This window comes from Saccopteryx bilineata, chromosome 6 (assembly GCF_036850765.1).
Source record: "Saccopteryx bilineata isolate mSacBil1 chromosome 6, mSacBil1_pri_phased_curated, whole genome shotgun sequence".
Taxonomy (NCBI): Eukaryota; Metazoa; Chordata; class Mammalia; order Chiroptera; family Emballonuridae; genus Saccopteryx; species Saccopteryx bilineata.
In genome coordinates, this window is record NC_089495.1 from 205,267,488 (window position 1) to 205,285,599 (window position 18,112).

Genomic DNA, 18,112 nt, shown 5'->3' on the forward strand with positions numbered 1-18,112 from the left:
CCCGTGGGAACCGAGCCCTGCGGGCGGGGGCGGGGGCGGGGGCGCCGGGAACCGCCCCAGGGGAGCGGTGCACAGATGGGTGCGGGCCGGCCTGGGGCCCGGCGACAAAGGCTACGGGCAGATGTTCGCGGCCAGATGTTCGCAGGGTGGGGGAAGCCTGGGAAAACCGGGCTTGCTTTCCTGCCGCCCCCTCACCCCCCCCCCCGCCACCACCACCCCCGCCACCCCCCCCCGCCACTCCCCCCCCCCGCCCTTTCCCGGAGGCTGCTTGGGGCGGCCCCGAGCAAGGTGTCGCTGGGCTGGCCACCGCCGGGGGCAACGGAGAAGCGGGGAACTGGGGACAGGATCTAAGGGCATCTCTGGTAGAAGCATTTCACCTCTTGCCTCCCCGCTACACCAATAGTCCCTCCATTCTTGCTGTGACAGAAGTACGAGAAAGACATCTCAGGAATCTGGCCAGAGCGCTCCCTACCCGGCTGTGACCACCTCCCTGCACTGCTGCGTGGGTGCTGTGCGCTGCATAAACCCCTGCCCGCACCGCCGCGCTGCCGCCACCGCCACCGCCACCACCATCTTAGCAGCCGGGGATGCCACTGGCTGACATTTATTAGGAACTTAGCAGGGCTTTACTGTACATCCTTCTCATGCAATCGACAAGGACTTGCGGCTCTGGCCCATAGCACACTGTTGGTCAGAGTCCTCCCGTTTTTCCAAGGTTGCAGGTTTCATCAGGGCACATACAGAAACCAACCAATGAATGTATAAATAAGTGGAACAACAAATCAGTTTCTCTAAGAAACAAACAACAACAAAAACCCTAAGTTAAAACAAACAAGTATTTGTGGAGCACCTGGTGTAAGCCTGGCTGTGGGCCACTCAGCACTGGGATATTATTGTGGACAGAGAGACAGAAGTCTCCGTCTGGTGGGTTATAATTGGGGAGAGAAGGGCCCATAATGAACAGGGTAAATGCAACAGATAGTATCTCATCTGGTGATAAATATATTTTTAAACTTTATTTTTATTAGAGAGAGAAAGGAAAGAGATAGAACAGAGAAGGTGCAGGAAGCATCAACTCCCATATGTGCCTTGACCAGGCAAGCCCGGGGTTTCAAACTGGTGACCTCAGGGTTCCAGGTCGACGCTTTATCCACTGTGCCACCACAGGTCAGACTCTGGTGATAAATATTAAGGAGAATAATTAGGCAGGGAAGGAGGGGATAAGGAGGGCCGAAACCGTGGGCTGCAATCTTAAATGGGATTGGGGGGCGAGTCAGCAAAGGCCTCTCTGAGGAGGTGATAGCCCCATAAAGAACTTGTTCTCTCACTTTCCTCAGCTGTTGAGGGAAAAGGTCCTCAGGCAGAATTGTGCCTGGTGTTTTCAAGAAGCCATTGTGACTTTAGCTGAGTGAGGAAAGAACAGGTCGAGGAGATATGTCGGAGGGGGAAGGGCACAGCGGCTGACTGGGCCACAGCGAGGACTCTGGTTCAGTCTGGCTGTGGCAGGAGCCACGGGAGGGCTTTGAGCAGAGGAGACTCAGCGCACTGAATCTCAACAACTCCGACCCAGTGGTTGCCAGGTCACTATCCTCACTGCGTGTGAGACACGGCCCTGTCACCTGGGCCTTGCGTTTCTCCATTTGTGGAATGACAGCAGTTCCTTTACATCAGTTTCTTGCCTTGGAGGTTCCTGGGTGGGTTTCAAAACTGGGTGAATTTGTTATATTTTTTGGGAGGGGGAGGAGGATGAGAAGAATCAACAACTTTTTTTTGGCTTTTTTTTCTTCTTTCTTTATTTTTAGGACTTTATTGATTCATTTCAGAGAGAGAGAGAGAGAGAGAAGGGGGAGGAGCAGGAAGCATCAACTCCCATATATGTTCTTTGACCAGGCAAGCCCAGGGTTTCGAACTGGTGACCTCAGCGTTCCAGGTTGACGTTTTATTCACTGCGCCACCGCAGGTCAGGCTGAATCAACAACTTCTAACATGTTGCCAAAGGGGTCTGGGAGGAGTATAGAAAGTGTTCACAGCAGCCTGGTTCATCAGAGTAACCAAACAGAAACCAGTGAAATGCTCGCTGAAAGGAGAAAGGCTGTATAAACTAAACGAACCACATGGCCCCGGGCCATCAAGAGAGGGCACTTCCACTCTTGGGAATTTATACTAGGGACACACTCACAGCACGAAATGGTGTCTGTTCAGGAAGAACAGCCAGGTGGAAAGAGCCTGTAGGCCTATCACTCAGGAACGGGTTGAACGAGGGCTGTTTTCCACGTAGAGCGGAATACAGGCAGCCGAAAAAGAGAACGAGGAAGCTCCCTGGCCCCCTCCTCTGCTAAGGTTTCCAAGGTACATTGTTAAGTGGGAAAAACAAAACAGAACAGGGCTGAAGAGTGGTACACACAGACTGCCATAGCGTGTGTTTAAAACAGAGGAAGCAGGAGCAAAAAACGATTGTATACATATTTGCTTGTATCGAAATAAGACCTGCAGAATTCGCTTTTTTTCTAAAAGCGTATTCCTTGTCGTCAAGCTGTATGAAGTGACAACACGTACATCAGAAAGCATTTGGAAATATAGGTCAGCTCTAAACAAAATTTAAATAATTCTTACTTTTATACCTGTATCCATAAATGCACAGAGGAAACCTGGTCTGACTATTGAAGGGGAGCTGCAGAGGCAGGGGCGGGGACCCAGCGATTCCCACTAGTCCATTTAAAGAGGCAATGATCTGGTTTTCTGTTACTCGCTGGAGTTGGTAAATATCCCTCCTCCTAGACACCTGCTGTGTGTGAGGCAAACGTGATAAAAACAATTTAGCCACCTGCTGTGAATGTGTCCTTCTGCCCCTTCCCCAGTCTCTGTGACTTATCACAAGGTGGAATTATATCTTATTAGGGGAATCATTTATTTGTGAGCATTTTGGTTCCTGGAGGGTATAAACCAAATAGGAAGAACAATTCCAGCATTAGAGTCAGCCTGCAGGAAAAGTTTGAAATCAGCCAGGGCCCAGGGCACAGCACACAGTAGGTGCTTTGGGCCTCTGTCTCATTCTGCCCACGGATCTCAGCAGTGCCACCCACTGGGTGTGTTGGGGTGCATTACGACAGTGCTGCACTGTGCTCCACCCTATGCAATCAGCGGTGATTACTGGTGGTTGGTCAGTGATCTCACTCCCCAGGTGTCTGCAGTCCAGAGTACCTGGAGCCCGTCACCACCATTCGCACTGGGATTCTCCCAGCCACACTATGACTCAGGGGCCATCACCTCCATTTCGTAGATGTGGAAACTGAGGGCTGCAGACAGCTGAGGGTGGTCTGGAAGTGCGGGGTATCCAGGACAAGGGTGTTTTCACCGTCTGACTTACTAGGATGAGGGGGCCAGTGGGGCGGGAAGGAAGAGGCTCCTCCTCTCCATCCTCCCTCCCTTCCCTGGGAAAATCCAACAGGTGGTGGGGCCGAGGCGCTGGGGGCCATTGTGCGCTGGCCTGGGAGGGGTCGGAGGGCCCCGAGTGTGTCTGGGAGAAGATGGATGCCTTCATTATCATGTGAATCCTGGGAAACTGCCGCTGGGTCTGGTGGTGGGTGGGCGTGGGCCGCGGGGGCGGGGCTCGGCGTTCTCAGGCCCGGACCACACAGCGGCTGGGATGGGGGTCCCTGTGGAATCCTGAGGGACCCATTAAAAAAAAAACACCAGATAATGGGATTTTCCCTCTTGTTTAATTTCTTGTTTTAGTCCATATCCCATCCTGTGGGGGCTTAAAAGAGACACAGATTGAAAACAAAGAGGTTTTTTTTTTTTGAAAGAAGAAAAAACTTTTTTTTCCTCTCTTAGTTGCTACTTTCCCACCAATTGCTCTGAACATTTGGGCCTGCACAGTTCAACCCCCAGCGTTCCCCACGTGCGTGGCGCGCGCGCGCTAACCAGCATCTCGGTGGGGCACTCCCCAGCGCTATTTACTGAGTGGCTTTTTTATTCACGTAAAATGCATCCCAGGTAAATCCAGGGTGATTAGCAAATAGTTGCTGAACAAGGTGGGAGAAACGGGTTTTAGACTTAAAACACAAGGTGTCGCCAGTTTGGCCGGAGCGGAAAGGATTGGCCAGTGTTTGCAGAGGGGGCAGGCGGCAGAGAGAGAAGAAGAAGAGAACAATAACCGAGAACGGGGTGCCCCCACTTGACTGAGGCTGCAAGTCAGGTCAGCTCAGGCCACACAGCGAGAGAACAGCAGAGTCATAACCCCAGTCTGTGGTCTCTCTGAAGCTTCTCCACGAAGCCAGAAGAGCGGAGGACACAGGGAGGCCCGTGGCGATGGCGAGACTGGAGAGTGACCCGGACAGAGGGGAGCATGGACTACAGAACGAGTCCTGGGCCACATTAACACACACAGCACACATTCACCAGCTCCCGTCAGCAAAGCCTTTCCAAAAACCCTCTGCAAACCCGACATTCCCACAGTCACGCGAGATCTCCCTCTCTCATGTACACGCCAGCATGGGCGCTTGCTCACCACGTTCTCACAAACACACACTCTTAACTAAGATAGATCCAGACACGGAGACACACGTTCGCGGACACACCCACTGACCCTCTGACAACCCTCTCCCACCATGTGAGATTTCAACACCCTGACGCTTACCCGCACACATGTACAAACCCAGCCCTTACGCATCCGCACAAGAACACACACACTCTCAGACACAAAGACTCGTAACTACACTACACAGAGAGCCTCTCAAGCAGAAAGAGCCCTGGCCCAGCAGAAAGGGGCTCAGCCCCGCTTGGCAAGTCCGCACCAGGCAGCTGCCTTTCCAGCCTAGGCCCCTGGGGTTTTCTCTCCTCTCCCCTACCATCTGTGACACGTGTGTCCATGAGCATTCGGCTCCCTCCCCCCACCTCAGGGCCCCAGCTGGACCCCAGAGTGGCCTGAGAGCAGGTGGACAGCCAGCTCTTAGCAGCAAAGGGGGAGGGGCTTCTGGGGACAGGCACACAGAGACCTCCAACGTCGCACCCACGGGCTCAGCCTTCTCTGGGTCCCCTCCCCCCAGAGCTGGTCCCAGGCGGGCACAAGGTCTAGCTATCCACAGCTCTGAGGAGGGCAGGGCAAAGAGGGGAGGAAGGAAAGGCCCATCACAGACCCCGGAGGGCCTCATCCGCCTGCTGGTGCAGAGGTCTGCCTTCATAGGCAGAGGGCCTGTTTGCCTCACCTGGTGTACTTTAAAGTGACAAAGACCTTGGCTGCTGTCTGGGCCTTAGGGGAGATGACAACTGATCATAATGGGAAGAGGAAGGTTGTTAACTGCAGAAGCAAAATCGATTATCAAAGTAATATGCACTGCTGTGGATGTTATTTGCATTAAAAATACATAATTGGTGTAGGAAAAAATCAGAAGTGTAGGTGAAATCGTTAACAGCAGTAGTCTCTGGGTGGCAGGAATAATGCTGTTTTATCTCCCCTCCCCTTTATTACACATATTTTACACTAATTTTCTACAAGGCACAGATGCAGTTTCTGGATATATAAATGAGTATTTAACGACATGAAAAATGACAAGGGGTTGGTGGCCCCATGAGAGCCCAGACCTCAGGAAGGCTCTTGATCGCTGTGTGGACAGGTCCCTTCTCCATGTCTGTCGGTATTCCTTCATCAGGACAAGGGAGACTCGCTTGGGGAGGGATCTGATGATTAAGGACATAATGTGTGTAAACACTCGAACTGGTGGTTCGCACATAGTAAATGCTCAATAATGGTGGCTGCTGTTGCTAGTTTTCCATGAAGGTTTCTGTTTACACTTCCCAGTACCCTGAGTACCTGCAGGGATGGTTCTGCGTGAGTCCCTCAGGCTGCCACATGTGCAGATTCACACGCATACAGGTCTGCGTGTGCATGTGGGTGCCTCATGCACACTGCAGTCTGTATGTTGCACGAGGCAGACTGCATGCACTTCCACGGGGACACCGGGCACAAGTGCGTACGGATGGGATCACATCACGGGCACTTGGCTCTGAGAACATCCTGGGTAAGGGGAAAAGGTAGTCCTCGGTTCTCTACTCCAGCATTCTCCTTCCCCTGCTTCCCTTCAGCTAAAAGCTGCAGGGAATTTAGGCTTCTTCCTCACATCCGACCAGACCCAGGGACCTTGACGGGACTTGGGGACATTTTTAGGCTGTCCGTGGTACTGGTTGAACAACCTCCAAGGAAGAGGAAATTGGTAAGTAGAGTTGGGGCACTTGGGTTTGTAGCCCTGCCATGCTGCTGAGGGACATGTGGCCCCACCCTCTGACCAGTTTTGAGTCCTCTATCTCTCTTGTCATTCCACCCCCCATGGCCCTTGTCCTTTTATCTCTCAGAGCATCACCATCAGTGGCCTAGAGCAGTGGTCCCCAACCTTTTTTGGGCCACAGACCGGTTTAATATCAGAAAATATTTTTATGGACTGGCCTTTAGGGTGGGATGGATAAATGTATCACGCGACCGAGACAAGTGTCAAGAGTGAGTCTTAGACGGATGTAACAGAGGGAATCTGGTCATTTTTTTTTTTTCTTTTTTTTTTTTTTTCATTTTTCTGAAGCTGGAAACAGGGAGAGACAGTCAGACAAACTCCCGCATGCGCCCGACCGGGATCCACCCGGCACGCCCACCAGGGGCGGTGCTCTGCCCCCCAGGGGGCGATGCTCTGCCCATCCTGGGCGTCGCCATATTGCGACCAGAGCCACTCTAGCGCCTGAGGCAGAGGCCACAGAGCCATGCCCAGCGCCCGGGCCATTTTTGCTCCAATGGAGCCTTGGCTGCGGGAGGGGAAGAGAGAGACAGAGAGGAAAGCGCGGTGGAGGGGTGGAGAAGCAAATGGGCGCTTCTCCTATGTGCCCTGGCCGGGAATCGAACCCGGGTCCTCCGCACGCTAGGCCTACGCTCTACCGCTGAGCCAACCGGCCAGGGCAAATCTGGTCATTTTTTAAAAATAAAACATCATTCAGACTTAAATATAAATAAAACGGAAATAACATGTTATTTATTCTTTCTCTGCGGACCAGTACCAAATGGCCCACGGACCAGTACCAGTCCGCGGCCTGGGGGTTGGGGACCACTGGCCTAGAACACCATCCCTGGCTTCCTGGTCTTTCTGCTCCATTTCTAATGCTTAGAAAGGATGGTGTCAAACGCCTGCTCAAGTTCCTTCCTTGGCTCCCACGGTCTCCAGGATAAAGCCCAGTTCCTCGCCTGGCTTTGTGGGTCTGCTTCACTTTCCTCATCCCTCCTGTTCCTCCCTCTGCTGGCCTTCCCCCTCTGCTTAGACTGGGATGCCCTCCTGAAAGCCAGGATGAAAAGGAAATGAGAGAGGTGCACTTCCTCTCCTCACTCCCCTGTGTGTAGCTGGAGTCCCGCAAATCCACATTCAGAGCTCATCTCCGCCACTTTCTAGCTCTCTGTGACCCTGGCCCTGGGCAGGCTTCAGACCCTCCTGAGTTTGAGATGTCTTCTTTGCCAAATGGAGATACGTTCGTGTGTGTGTGTGTGTGTGTGTGTGTGTATGTGTGTATGTGTATATATATATATATATATATATATACACATACACACACACACGCTAGGACTGGATTAATTTTTATTTTCAATTGTATTTCTTAAAATTATGTTCACCTGACTCAAAGTTTTAATCATATAAAATATACAAAAGATTACATATACAAACAGAAACTTCCTCCGAAGATACGCAGTTCCTTCGGTCTTCCTTGGCCTCAAAGTTACTCTTTTTTTTGCACATCTTATCGACTGATCCATGAGTGTCATTTATCGAGTGCTCTCTGAATATTTCACTCGTCTTCAGTCACCCATCACCAGGTAGATGAGGGAACTGAGGCTGAGACAAGAAGCCACTTGCCTGGAGTCACACACTGGTAAGCAGTAGGCCCAAGGTAATGTGCGCGTGTCCATTTAGGAAGCGCCTACTACCTGCCAGGTCCCCAGGACTGTCCAGACCTGGGACCTTCCAACAAATCATTCAGTGGCTACCGAGTGCTCTCATCTTTGGGGCCGTGGGGCTGGGTGCTGGAGACAGCTCATCGCTGGCGTTCCTTTCCGGGTAAGAAAACCGAGAGTGATAATCAGCCCCGTTTTACTGCGGGGGAAATCGAAGCACAGAGAAGGTAAAGGACTTGCCCAAGGACGTCCGGCTGCGGCGGCGGAGCCCAGATTGAACCGCTCACACGGGTTCCCCAGTCTCCGTGAGCCGCCGCGTGGGCCCGCCCGCCGGTGGGCGTGCTCATCCCTGGCCACGCCCCCTCTGCGCGCGGCCGCGTTCCAGGCGGCCCCGGCCGCCGTTTCCTGCCTGCGTCGCTGGGCGGGCGGCCGGCCCATCTGGCGGCCCCCACGGGGCGGTGGGGGGAGGCGGCCCAGACTCGCTGGAGCCAGGCGCTGGCCGGGCCCCCCTGCCCGCCTGCCGAGCCCAGGTGTGGCCGCGGCGGGGGAGGGGGTGTGCCTTCCTTCCCGCTCGGCCCTTCCTGACGCACCCGGGCAGGATGCAGCCGCCTCCCGCCCCTCCCCAGCCTCCGCCTCCCACGGCCCCGCCTGGAGCCCTGGAGGGCCGAGCTCCGGGAGCGCAGGCCGGGCCGGGCAGGGCGACGGTGGCCCCGTCTCCTCTTGAGACCCCGGTCAAGTCCCCCTCTTTTTCGGGGGGGGGCGGGGGACGACTCAGTTTTCTCATTTGTGCACGGACCCATTTATTCACCCATTTCAAGTCTGTCTCCCCATCACGACTGAGCTCCGGCACTGGCGCTTGACCGGTGTTCGCTGCTGTGCCCGGGGACTTTGCCTGGCGCTCAGCTCCTACCTGGGGCTGAGGTCTGAGGGAGGGGACATCTCAAGGTTTTACCCCCCAAAGTTGGAGCCTTGCCTGGAAGGGAGGTTCTTAGCCACTTCACAGCTGAGGAAACAGGACCGTTCCGGTCCCATCGCGGCAGCCAGCCCTGCTCAGTCAGACGCTGCCTTCCTTCTCCAACGCGGCCCCCAGGAAATGGAACCCGGAATCCAGTGTCCTGACATGTCACACAGCGCCTCTGGTGAACATCATGGTCTTGGGAGCCAGGCACCCTGGGTTCACCTCCCCTCTGGGCATTTTATGTCTCTGCTTCCGTTTCCTTCATCTGTAAAGCTGACTGTACCCACCTCACAGGGTGGTTGTGACAATAAAATACATCAGGATGCCGGACAAAGGGAAATACAAATGAAATAGGGTGTGTACTGAGCGCTCAGCGAGGCTGGCCTTCCCCCTGCCGTCCCCTCCCACCTACTGGAATGAAGGGAGACTGAGGCCGCAGAGCCGGCACCTAACAAGTCAAGGGCAGAACGTGGGGGTTTCGGAGCAGTTTCCCAAGAATCCGCCCCGACCTGGGGCTGAGGCGGGCCCAGGCCCACCCAGGGCCCGCCCAGCCACCCACCCCTGCCTCTCCGGCGTGCCGGCCCGATCTGTGCCCGGCCTTGTGCCATTTTTCCATGGGACTGCGGCGGTGGCGGTTCACATCTGGAGTCTAGACTCAGAGACTCTGCGGGCCGGGCCTACCGCCCGGGCTGGGCCACCGCTGCCCGCTGTTTGCTCAGCTGAAGCTGGTTAATTGGAATTAGAGTCGCCTCTGCGGTGCCGGCTGGCCGGGCGGGCCCTGGATGGCCGCGGCCGAGGTCTGTGGAACATCTGGCCCGGCCAGGACGGTCATTAGGTGGCAGGCGCCCGGCGCCACTGCCACCTCAGCCTCCGCCGGGGGCCGGCGGTGACTCAATGAGGCCTTTGTGGGCCCTGGGCCGCAGAGCCAACCGCACTGTGTGCCTGGGCTGCCTGCCCCATCTGCTGCCCTCAGAGGGGCCTTGTTCCAGGACCACACGGCCGGCCTTGCCTCCAGAGGCGGCTCCAGTCGGGAGAGATCCGAGAAGCCCCTGAAAGGGACCCCCCTCCCTGGCCGGGAGAAGCCTTTGAGATTTCCTAGCCTGGCTTTCCTTTCCGGTACAATCCTAGGCCCAGAGAAGTTGGATGGCTGGCTCCAAGCGCCCAGCTAGTGACGCAGGCCCAGGGGGTGGACGGGAGTTGCACTGCCCATAGGAAGTTTGGAAGGCGATTCCGACGGCTTGAGGCCAAGTTGCCTCCATGTCTACGGGCAGATTGCCTCCATTTTCTCATTTACATGATGGGGCTATTATCACCAGAACCTGAGACAGAATGAAGAGACATCCTGTTTTGAGGTGCTTGGCACATGTAACAGCTCAGTACCTAGTGAGGTCATTAGAATACCTAGTTCTAATTTCCTGCTCATCCTTGTCCCTCCGGTGCCTCCAAACTGGAAGTCACTGCTATTTTCAGCTTTTGAACCTGAAGCTTGCTCAAGGGAGTTGGCCTCAGTCTCAGGCCGGTGGGCACCCCTCCCACCAGATTCTCCACCCAGTGACCCCACCCCAGGCAGATGGAGGGGGGCCGTGCCCACGCCTCCCCCGCTCCCCCAGGGTTCTCCTGCAGGCCAGGGCTGCGCTCCTTGTAGACCACGAGGACACCCTGGCCCCCTGATCTCCGGCTCTCATGCCCGGACCGCCTCTCAGGAACACGAGCCCCGGTCCCTGCCCCTCAGCCTCTCCAGTGCTGTGGCCAGCATTGCCATGGGGAAGGCGGTAGCTCCTAGGTTCAGGGTCCTTCTGTCCCTGCAGCAGTCGTTTTGGGAGGGAATGGCAGTGATGGGACCTTCATCTCTAGGGCAACACAGAAGCCAAGTTCTCTCCGATGAAGCCATGGCAACATCAGGACCAGGGAAGCTGGCTCCTGCCAGCCTGAGATTAAAATCTAAACTCCTTTCTGGGGACCATGAGGCCTGCCCATTTCTCTGGTTTCGAAGATATTGGTTCCTTTGCTGAGTGAGGTCAGCCTTTTGGTACCAATCCCTCCACCTCCCTGGAGGGCTGCGTGTTTGGGTGACAGACACCTCCAGCACCGGTCCAGTAGGCTTGCTGCCCCCTAGTGTTATGAGGAAGGTAGTGAGGAAAACTGCACAGCTCAGGGGTAGAGGTGGGCTCGCGGGCCCCCTCTGCTGGCCAGAGGACATCCTAGGGGTGCTGAGTGGGCACATTGGGTGGGCATCCAGGACAGAGGGGCCCAGAGGTCAGGGCCTGCCCCCGGACCCTGGGTTGTGACAGTCCTGTCCCCAGGAAGGGGCTTACAGGAAAGTTTCCAGGTGGAGGGTGAGAGCTAGTGAACCAACGGAAGAGGCTGGGTGCACAGAACTCCAGACCACAGCGGGTTGCCTGGGCAACAGGGTGAGATTTAATGTGAGGTGAAATCAGTCCACAATACAAAAATCTAAAAATCAGACCCATTCTTCCCACCTGGCACCTGAGGGAAAGGGGGCGGCTGGGGCTTCCTTTGCCTGCAGGTGAGAGGGAGGGGCAGGGCAAGGCCAGAGAAGAGGAGGAGGGACCCAGGCCAGAGGCCCGCTGCAGGACCCTGCTGCCCCACCCCACCCTGGGGGTGCTAGGCCTCCGGTGCCCTCCGCCTGTGCAAGTCCGTGCCGGCTGTCCCCGCCGGCCTGGTCCAGCCTCTGAGGGCCAGGCACCAGCCACCAGCCACGTCACTTCTCCTTCTTCTCCAGCCCCTTGGATGCCGAGGCCACTGTTCCCTCTTTGGATTCTGTCATGGCTCCTGGATCCTTAGGGTTTGACTCCTCATAACTGACAGAAAAGCAAAACAATAAAAATAGCCATTTAGAGGAGGGGAGCACAGACCCCTGTGTCTCGCCACCCCACGGTCCCCGAGAACTCCTGGGCTCACGAGGCAGGTCAGCCCCAACCCGAGGCCCAGCCTCCTGCAGGGCTTGGTCCGGCCTGCTGCATGCCCATCTCAGCCAGGCAGCCCCTTTCCCAGTCTCCAGCGGTGCCAGGAGGCGGCACGGGCAGTGGCACATGGAGGAGAGGTTGTCTCGGGTTTTTGCAGATCAACTTTAAGCATCTTGAACCTTTCACTGGAGACAGTGGGGAAACAGAGGGGCAGCCAGGAGCGGTGATGGGAGGCAGCTGACGCCCAGGGCACATGGCAGATGGCAGAGGGCGCAGCCCCAGGGGTGCGGGCGGGCAAGGGGTTGTTCCACGGGCACGTGGCACGGTGCCACTCTCGAAGGCGGACACTCTAGCTTAACTCTTACTATTGGCTCCACTGATTGAGCAACGGAGTTTATGCCAAGGACAAGCCCATTTCCTCACCAGATCAGCCCCATGAGGCAGAAATGTGCCCAGTTAACAGATGAAGAAAAAAGACTTTGAAAGAAGAAAGCGACTTGCCCAAGATTATCTATGTACAGCAGGCGGCACCAGCCCCTCTGCTGATTGATAAGGGCTGCTGACGTCGGCTGTGTTGCAAGAGCCCCCGTCGCTGGCGAGGACACGGGAGTTTGGGGGGCCCTGCTGCCTGGCCCCGCTCCCTACCCCGTCCATTGGAGCTGGGGTGTCTGCCCTACCTTGGGCCCCGGGGCAGTGAGGGGAAGCGGGCAGGTGGGCACCCGCTGGGCATTACATGGCGCTGGGATTCTGCGGGCGCCGGCGGCGAGGGCCAGCTAGCTTCTGCTGCATGGAGTCGGCCAGGCTGGCGGGGGAGCCCGAGACCGTGGGGAAGTGGGTGAGCCTCGGGGTGTGAGGCAGGATTTCCGCCGAGGACTCGTAGCTGTGTGAGACAGACAGAGACAGGAACAAGAGAGAGAGATGGCGAGGAAGGACAGCAGCCCCTCTTCCCGGGGCAGGGGGGCGGAGCCGCGTCTGACTGCTCTCTGCACTTCCAGGCTCTCAGGAAAGAAGCCCGTGTCACTCACAGAATAGAAAGGGGAGAGGTACTAATACAAGGGACGCCGGGCAGCGGAGCAGGACGTTCCTGGGCGGCTGTGTGACAAGTCGGGGCGCGGAATGCTCCGAGGATGCCACGCCTGCGCAAGGACCGGCACCTGTGTGTTCGCTGCTAAGTGCACAGCGTCTCTGACCGCGGACACCCTGGGACAGAGCTGGCCACAGGGGGTGGCTGGGGCCCTGAGGGCGCTGTCCCTCTCACCGTTATGGGATTTGAACCACGTAAATGTCTTATTTGAAGATGAATAAAAAAAGGAGGAATGCCAAGAAAGGGAAAAGTAGAACGTAGGAGGTGGAGAATTGCAGAGAGACGGGCAGGGAGAAGAGAGGGCCGCCTGCTCTCCCACTCCTGCGGGGTGGGCGCGGAAACGGGCGCCTGTATGGGCAAACATCGCCGATGGGTATGCGGGCCCCCCCTGCTCTGGCTGTGTGTGTTCAGAGCCTGAGCCCACGAGGAGAAAACGGCTGAGGCTGGGTGAGAGCCAGGGGTGCGGGCAGGTGCGGAGCTCGGGTGTCAGGTCCTGCCCCTGCCCCTGTCCCCAGGCACCCCCAGACCTGGCTGGCCCTCAAGGTCACCCGCAGCCTGGGCTCAGAGTCCATAACATGCTTTGCGGGGCTGAGAGATAAGGGCGGGCAGGCTGGGCGCCTGGGGCTTCCCAGCAGGGCGGGTCCGGGGGAGGGCTGAGTCACAGGTGCCCTCGGAGGCAGCCAAGTGCACAGGAGGCCAAGGCGGGCGCTCGAGGGACAACTTGGAGGCCAGGCAGGCGGAGCTGGGCAGGAGGCCCCTGAGTGGGCAGCTTTAATCGCAGCTGGCAGCTATTTCTGGGCCCCTGGGAGGCGGGGTCAGTGTGCTGGGAGCAGACACCTGCCGCAGTCACGCAGGCCCTGGGTGTGGGCGGGGCTGTGCATCGGGTGCCCCTGCGTACACGTGGCCGTGGGGAAGGGTATGACAGGGTTGAGCCGGACCAGCCAGCTGCCTGCGGGTTACAGCCACAGAGGCTGCAGGCACGGGCTGCCACCACACCCGAGCCCCACTATTACCCCGGTGGAAACTGAGGCAGGATGTACCTGCCTGGAGTCCCGCAGGGTCCTGGGAGATGGGAACTCAGGCCTCCTAACGGGGAGGCAGCCCAGGGGAGAAATTCTACACCAGCCATGCCCTTCTCGAGGCCCTCTGGCCTTCGGCCCCGTGGAGGCTGTTTGGGGAGCCCGAGGCCTTGCCCTCCCCCGGCTGCCCGCCCACAGAACAGGCACCACGTGCTGGCAGAAAGGGCAAGGGGCTGGCGGGTGGGAACAGCGTTCCCCTGGAGACATGTACCCACGGCCCCGCAGCCTGCGGTGCTCCCGTGTGTGCAGACAGCGCCCCCTGCCCCCCTTACCTGAACATCTCGGTCACTTCTCCCTTGGCCAGTGCCACCAGGACGGGAAAGCCGATGCAGGCAGGGACTAGGTACAGGAGGGCAGGCTGTAAGAGGACACGGGCAGTGAGGCAGTGCCGGGCAGGAGACCGCTTATGGCCATGCCCAGCGCTCCGCTGCTTTCCCAGGCACAACAGGGACGGCGACTGCCCAGGCTCACGGACCGTCAGTGGCCTGGCCCGAGTCTCCTGACTCCCAGACCAGGGCTGCTCCTCCCTGGGAGGGAAGGCAAGAAACCCAGGGAAAGTCAAGCAGGCAGGGCTCCAAGGCTGCCCGGCTGCCCGCCATTCTGCTGTTAGACCGTCCACGCCCTGATGCCTGCAGCGGCATGGAGCCCCCCCCCCCCCGTGAAGCCTCTTGCTCATTTCTCCACCCCTCACCCGACCCGGCCTGCCCTGGCCATACAATCACTCCTCATTGTCACCTTCAGCCTTGGGACCTCTGTCTGTGTAGCTGCTGCTACCTACTAACTAAGCAAACGGGGTCTTCATGGGCACCTACAGTGTTAAGAATGTCTTAGAGCCTGACCTGTGGTGGCGCAGTGGATAAAGTGTCGACATGGAAATGCTGAGGTCGCTGGTTTGAAACCCTGGGCTTGCCTGGTCAAGGCACATATGGGAGTTGATGCTTCCAGCTCCTCCCCCCCTTCTCTCTCTCTCTCTCTCTCTCTCTCTCCTCTCTCTCCTTCCCTCTCTGTCTCTCTCCCTCTCTCTCCTCTCTAAAAATGAATAAATTAAAAAACAAAAAACAAACAAACAAAAAAGAATGTCTTAGAGATGACCAGGTGAGGACACATCACTCCTGAGACCAAGCCAGTCCCTGGCCAGAGGACAGGGCTCCACAGCTCTGAGTCGATCCTCAGATCATTCTTTGGCTGTGAACCATGCCACCTCACAGGACATTATCTGTGATTCTAGTAACAACACAATTAGTAGGATATGAGGTTCTGACAGGGGGGTGATGACTTGGCCAAGGTACACAGGGCGTCTGTAAGTGGTTGAGCTTGGATTTGAACCTGGGCACCCGAGCTTCTCCCACTGCATCAGGTCTCTGCTCTGAGCTAGGCTCTGGGCTGAGGGCAGTGGAAATCACAATGACAAAGGTCTGCAGCCAGAGCAGTTCTCAGAGCCAGAGGGAGGGGCTCCCCTGGGAGGCAGTGAGTTCTCGGTTATTGGGGGGCTCACTGTTATTTTCTTTCCTGTCAAGACACCAGGGAATCTCTCCAAAGAAAGCCAGTGTTAAGGAGAGGCTGCGATATAAGCTGGGGGCAGGGAGTGGGGGTCAGGACTCCTGGCTTTGCTGAGTGAACACAGCTGAACCACTCCCTGCACAGTAAGGACACCTGATCATCTCTAAGGGCCTTTCTAGAAGGCTTCTAGAGCCTGGGCTTAGAGTGGCTTTCTGAGAGGGTCAGGGGGTTGAAGACCGCACATGCAGAGACCCTATCTAGGGCACTGTTGGCACTGGGACCGCCTGTGTCTTGAAGAGGAAGAGAAACTCCACGGAACAGACGCCCCTCGTGTCCTGGATCCCCCTCCCAAGATTACAGGGAGATGCCCTCAGGGATGACTGAGAGAACGGCTGGGCTGCAGCCAGACTTGCTGTGTAACCCAGGAAAGTCTCTTTTCTGTCTGGGCTACAGTGTCCCCCCACAAAGAGAGAGGGCCGCCTCCTGCCTCTGCCCAGGCGCGTGTGGGCTCACAATGGGATCCCCGGTGAGGTCTAGCCAGGCAGAGGGCAAGCCTGCCACCTGGTGGCTGCTAGGAGAATGGCTCTGGGCTTGGACTAACAAGGCTGGGAGCCCAGCTGAGAGCCGAGCTGAGAACTGTCTAAGCTTCCTCCCCAATCCAGGTTCCATCACTGTTGCCACCTCCTTGCCACGCGTAGATCACTCTCAGCTTTCACAGACCCCGAGGCTGTTCAGAGCAGAAGAGAATGCGAGAGCTGGCTTTCCGATTGGGTCTTGGTTTCTTTACCGATGGGCTAGGACCTTGGACCTTCTGTAAAATACTAGTCTACACACAGCCATAGTTACGTAAATACTGTAACAACTAAACGTGGCGCAGAGCAGCCGCTTACCTAACAGCTCTGGGATAAATGTGGAGGTGGCTCCTCTGCGCTGGTGCCCTGGGGCTGGGGTGGGGACAGCCACGATGACAGCTAATACTGCGGGGGGCCAGGCTCAGCAGGGCCCTGTGCTTATTAACTCATCTTACTCTCAGCAGCTGCCATTACCTACCCTCATTCCTGTTCTCCCTCTATAAGGAAAACTAAATGTAAGCTCAGTGACCTGCCCAGAGCCCTGCGGCCAGCAGCGGCAGGGGCTGGGTTCCCGGAGCCTGGGCTTGGTTTCCCTGAGACACAGGTTTGAGTCCCGGCTCCACCACATACTGGCCGCCTGGTACCTAAACTTGCTTCCTCATCAGCTCCCGACCCTCACGAAGTAAAGAGCAGAGGCCAGCACACGGGCGCTCTTTGTCCGGTCTGCTGGCGCCGCCCTCCCAGCCTTCCCCTCTCCGGGCTGCACCCCACCTTGTCGTCGCTCTGTGGCAACTCAGCACCCATCCTGGTGGGACAAGGAGGCTGACACACCCAACACCCACCCAGCACCCTGCTTCCGTCTTCCCCACTGAGGCTAGAAGTCACATCCTCTCTTTCTCTGACTCCCTGCGGCTGGGCCATGTGACACTGATCTGGCCCAGGAGATGCAGGCAAAAACATGCTGGAGGCGACAGGCACGGTTGGTCCTGCTGCTGTTCCTTCCCTCCTCGCCACTAACGTGCGTGTTGCCCAAAGCGGACGTGGTCACCTCGTGCCAGCCACAAGCAAGAGGCCGAGATGCAGGCATGCATGCCCCGACACCACTGGGAAGTGCCGACCTCTGTATGTAACAGACACGCCCTGCGACGTCCCTGCCACCTACAGTGACCACAGGCTGGAGACACTGGGGGTGGCCCTCTCACCTGGGCGTGCTTGAAGATATGCATGATGAAGATGGTGAGGCCCAGGCCGAAGACGTAGGCTGCGAAGCTGGTGTAGAAGTAGGTGTGCGTGTTCTTCTTCAAGCTTCAGGGATGGGATGGGGAGAGAGAAGGGGAGGGTTAGCGGCAGGCTTCCCTGCCCAGAGGGGCGTTAGGGAGCCCCTGCAGGCTGACAGCCTGGGCTGGAAGAGCCTGGAGATGGGTGTGCATTCTGGAACTGGCCCAGCTATGTCTCTTTGGATGAGCCACTTGCATTCTCTCAGCCTCGGTTTACTCAGCTGCAAAATGGGAAACCACAGGCTAGCTCCTCAGTGGTTGCGAAGATCGAATGCTATAACCTAGAACAGCGGCTTTGGATTCCACCAGCACAAAAATTCACCTGGAAAGGGTGTAAAAAATTACCGAGTTCTAGGCCCAATTCCCAGGGAGTCTGATTTAATACATCCGGGGCAAGGTCTAGGAATCTACATTTTGAAAAACCCAGGGGATCTGATACAGGTGGATCGTGCTGTTACAAAAACTGTATAGCTAAGCTGTTACTTTTTTTTTTTTTTTTTTTCATTTTTCTGAAGCTGGAAACAGGGAGACAGTCAGACAGACTCCCGCATGCGCCCGACCGGGATCCACCCGGCATGCCCACCATGGGGCGACGCTCTGCCCACCAGGGGGCGATGCTCTGCCCATCCTGGGCGTCGCCATGTTGTGACCAGAGCCACTCTAGCGCCTGGGGCAGAGGCCACAGAGCCATCCCCAGCGCCCGGGCCATCTTTGCTCCAATGGAGCCTTGGCTGCAGGAGGGGAAGAGAGAGACAGAGAGGAAAGCGTGGCGGAGGGGTGGAGAAACAAATGGC

General features: G+C 57.0%; 1 protein-coding gene across 3 annotated transcripts in view; it reads right to left on the reverse strand.

Moving 5' to 3' along the window:
• Positions 1–11,274: 11,274 nt before the first annotated feature.
• Positions 11,275–18,112, reverse strand: part of HM13 (histocompatibility minor 13) — a 36,617-nt gene continuing 29,779 nt past the window's right edge. Inside the window, exons 10-13 of one of the 3 annotated variants that reach the window (XR_010726038.1) lie at positions 17,244–17,346; positions 14,242–14,327; positions 12,484–12,686; positions 11,275–11,701 (exon numbers count right to left, since the gene is read on the reverse strand). Coding sequence is in view for 2 of the 3 variants with exons in the window: in XM_066235151.1 (XP_066091248.1) it covers positions 11,602–11,701; positions 12,540–12,686; positions 14,242–14,327; positions 17,244–17,346 (436 nt within the window). In the remaining variant the exon portion in view is untranslated. The remainder of the gene's footprint in view (positions 11,702–12,483; positions 12,687–14,241; positions 14,328–17,243; positions 17,347–18,112) is intronic. The other 2 variants (XM_066235151.1, XM_066235149.1) reach the window with 2 other exon arrangements.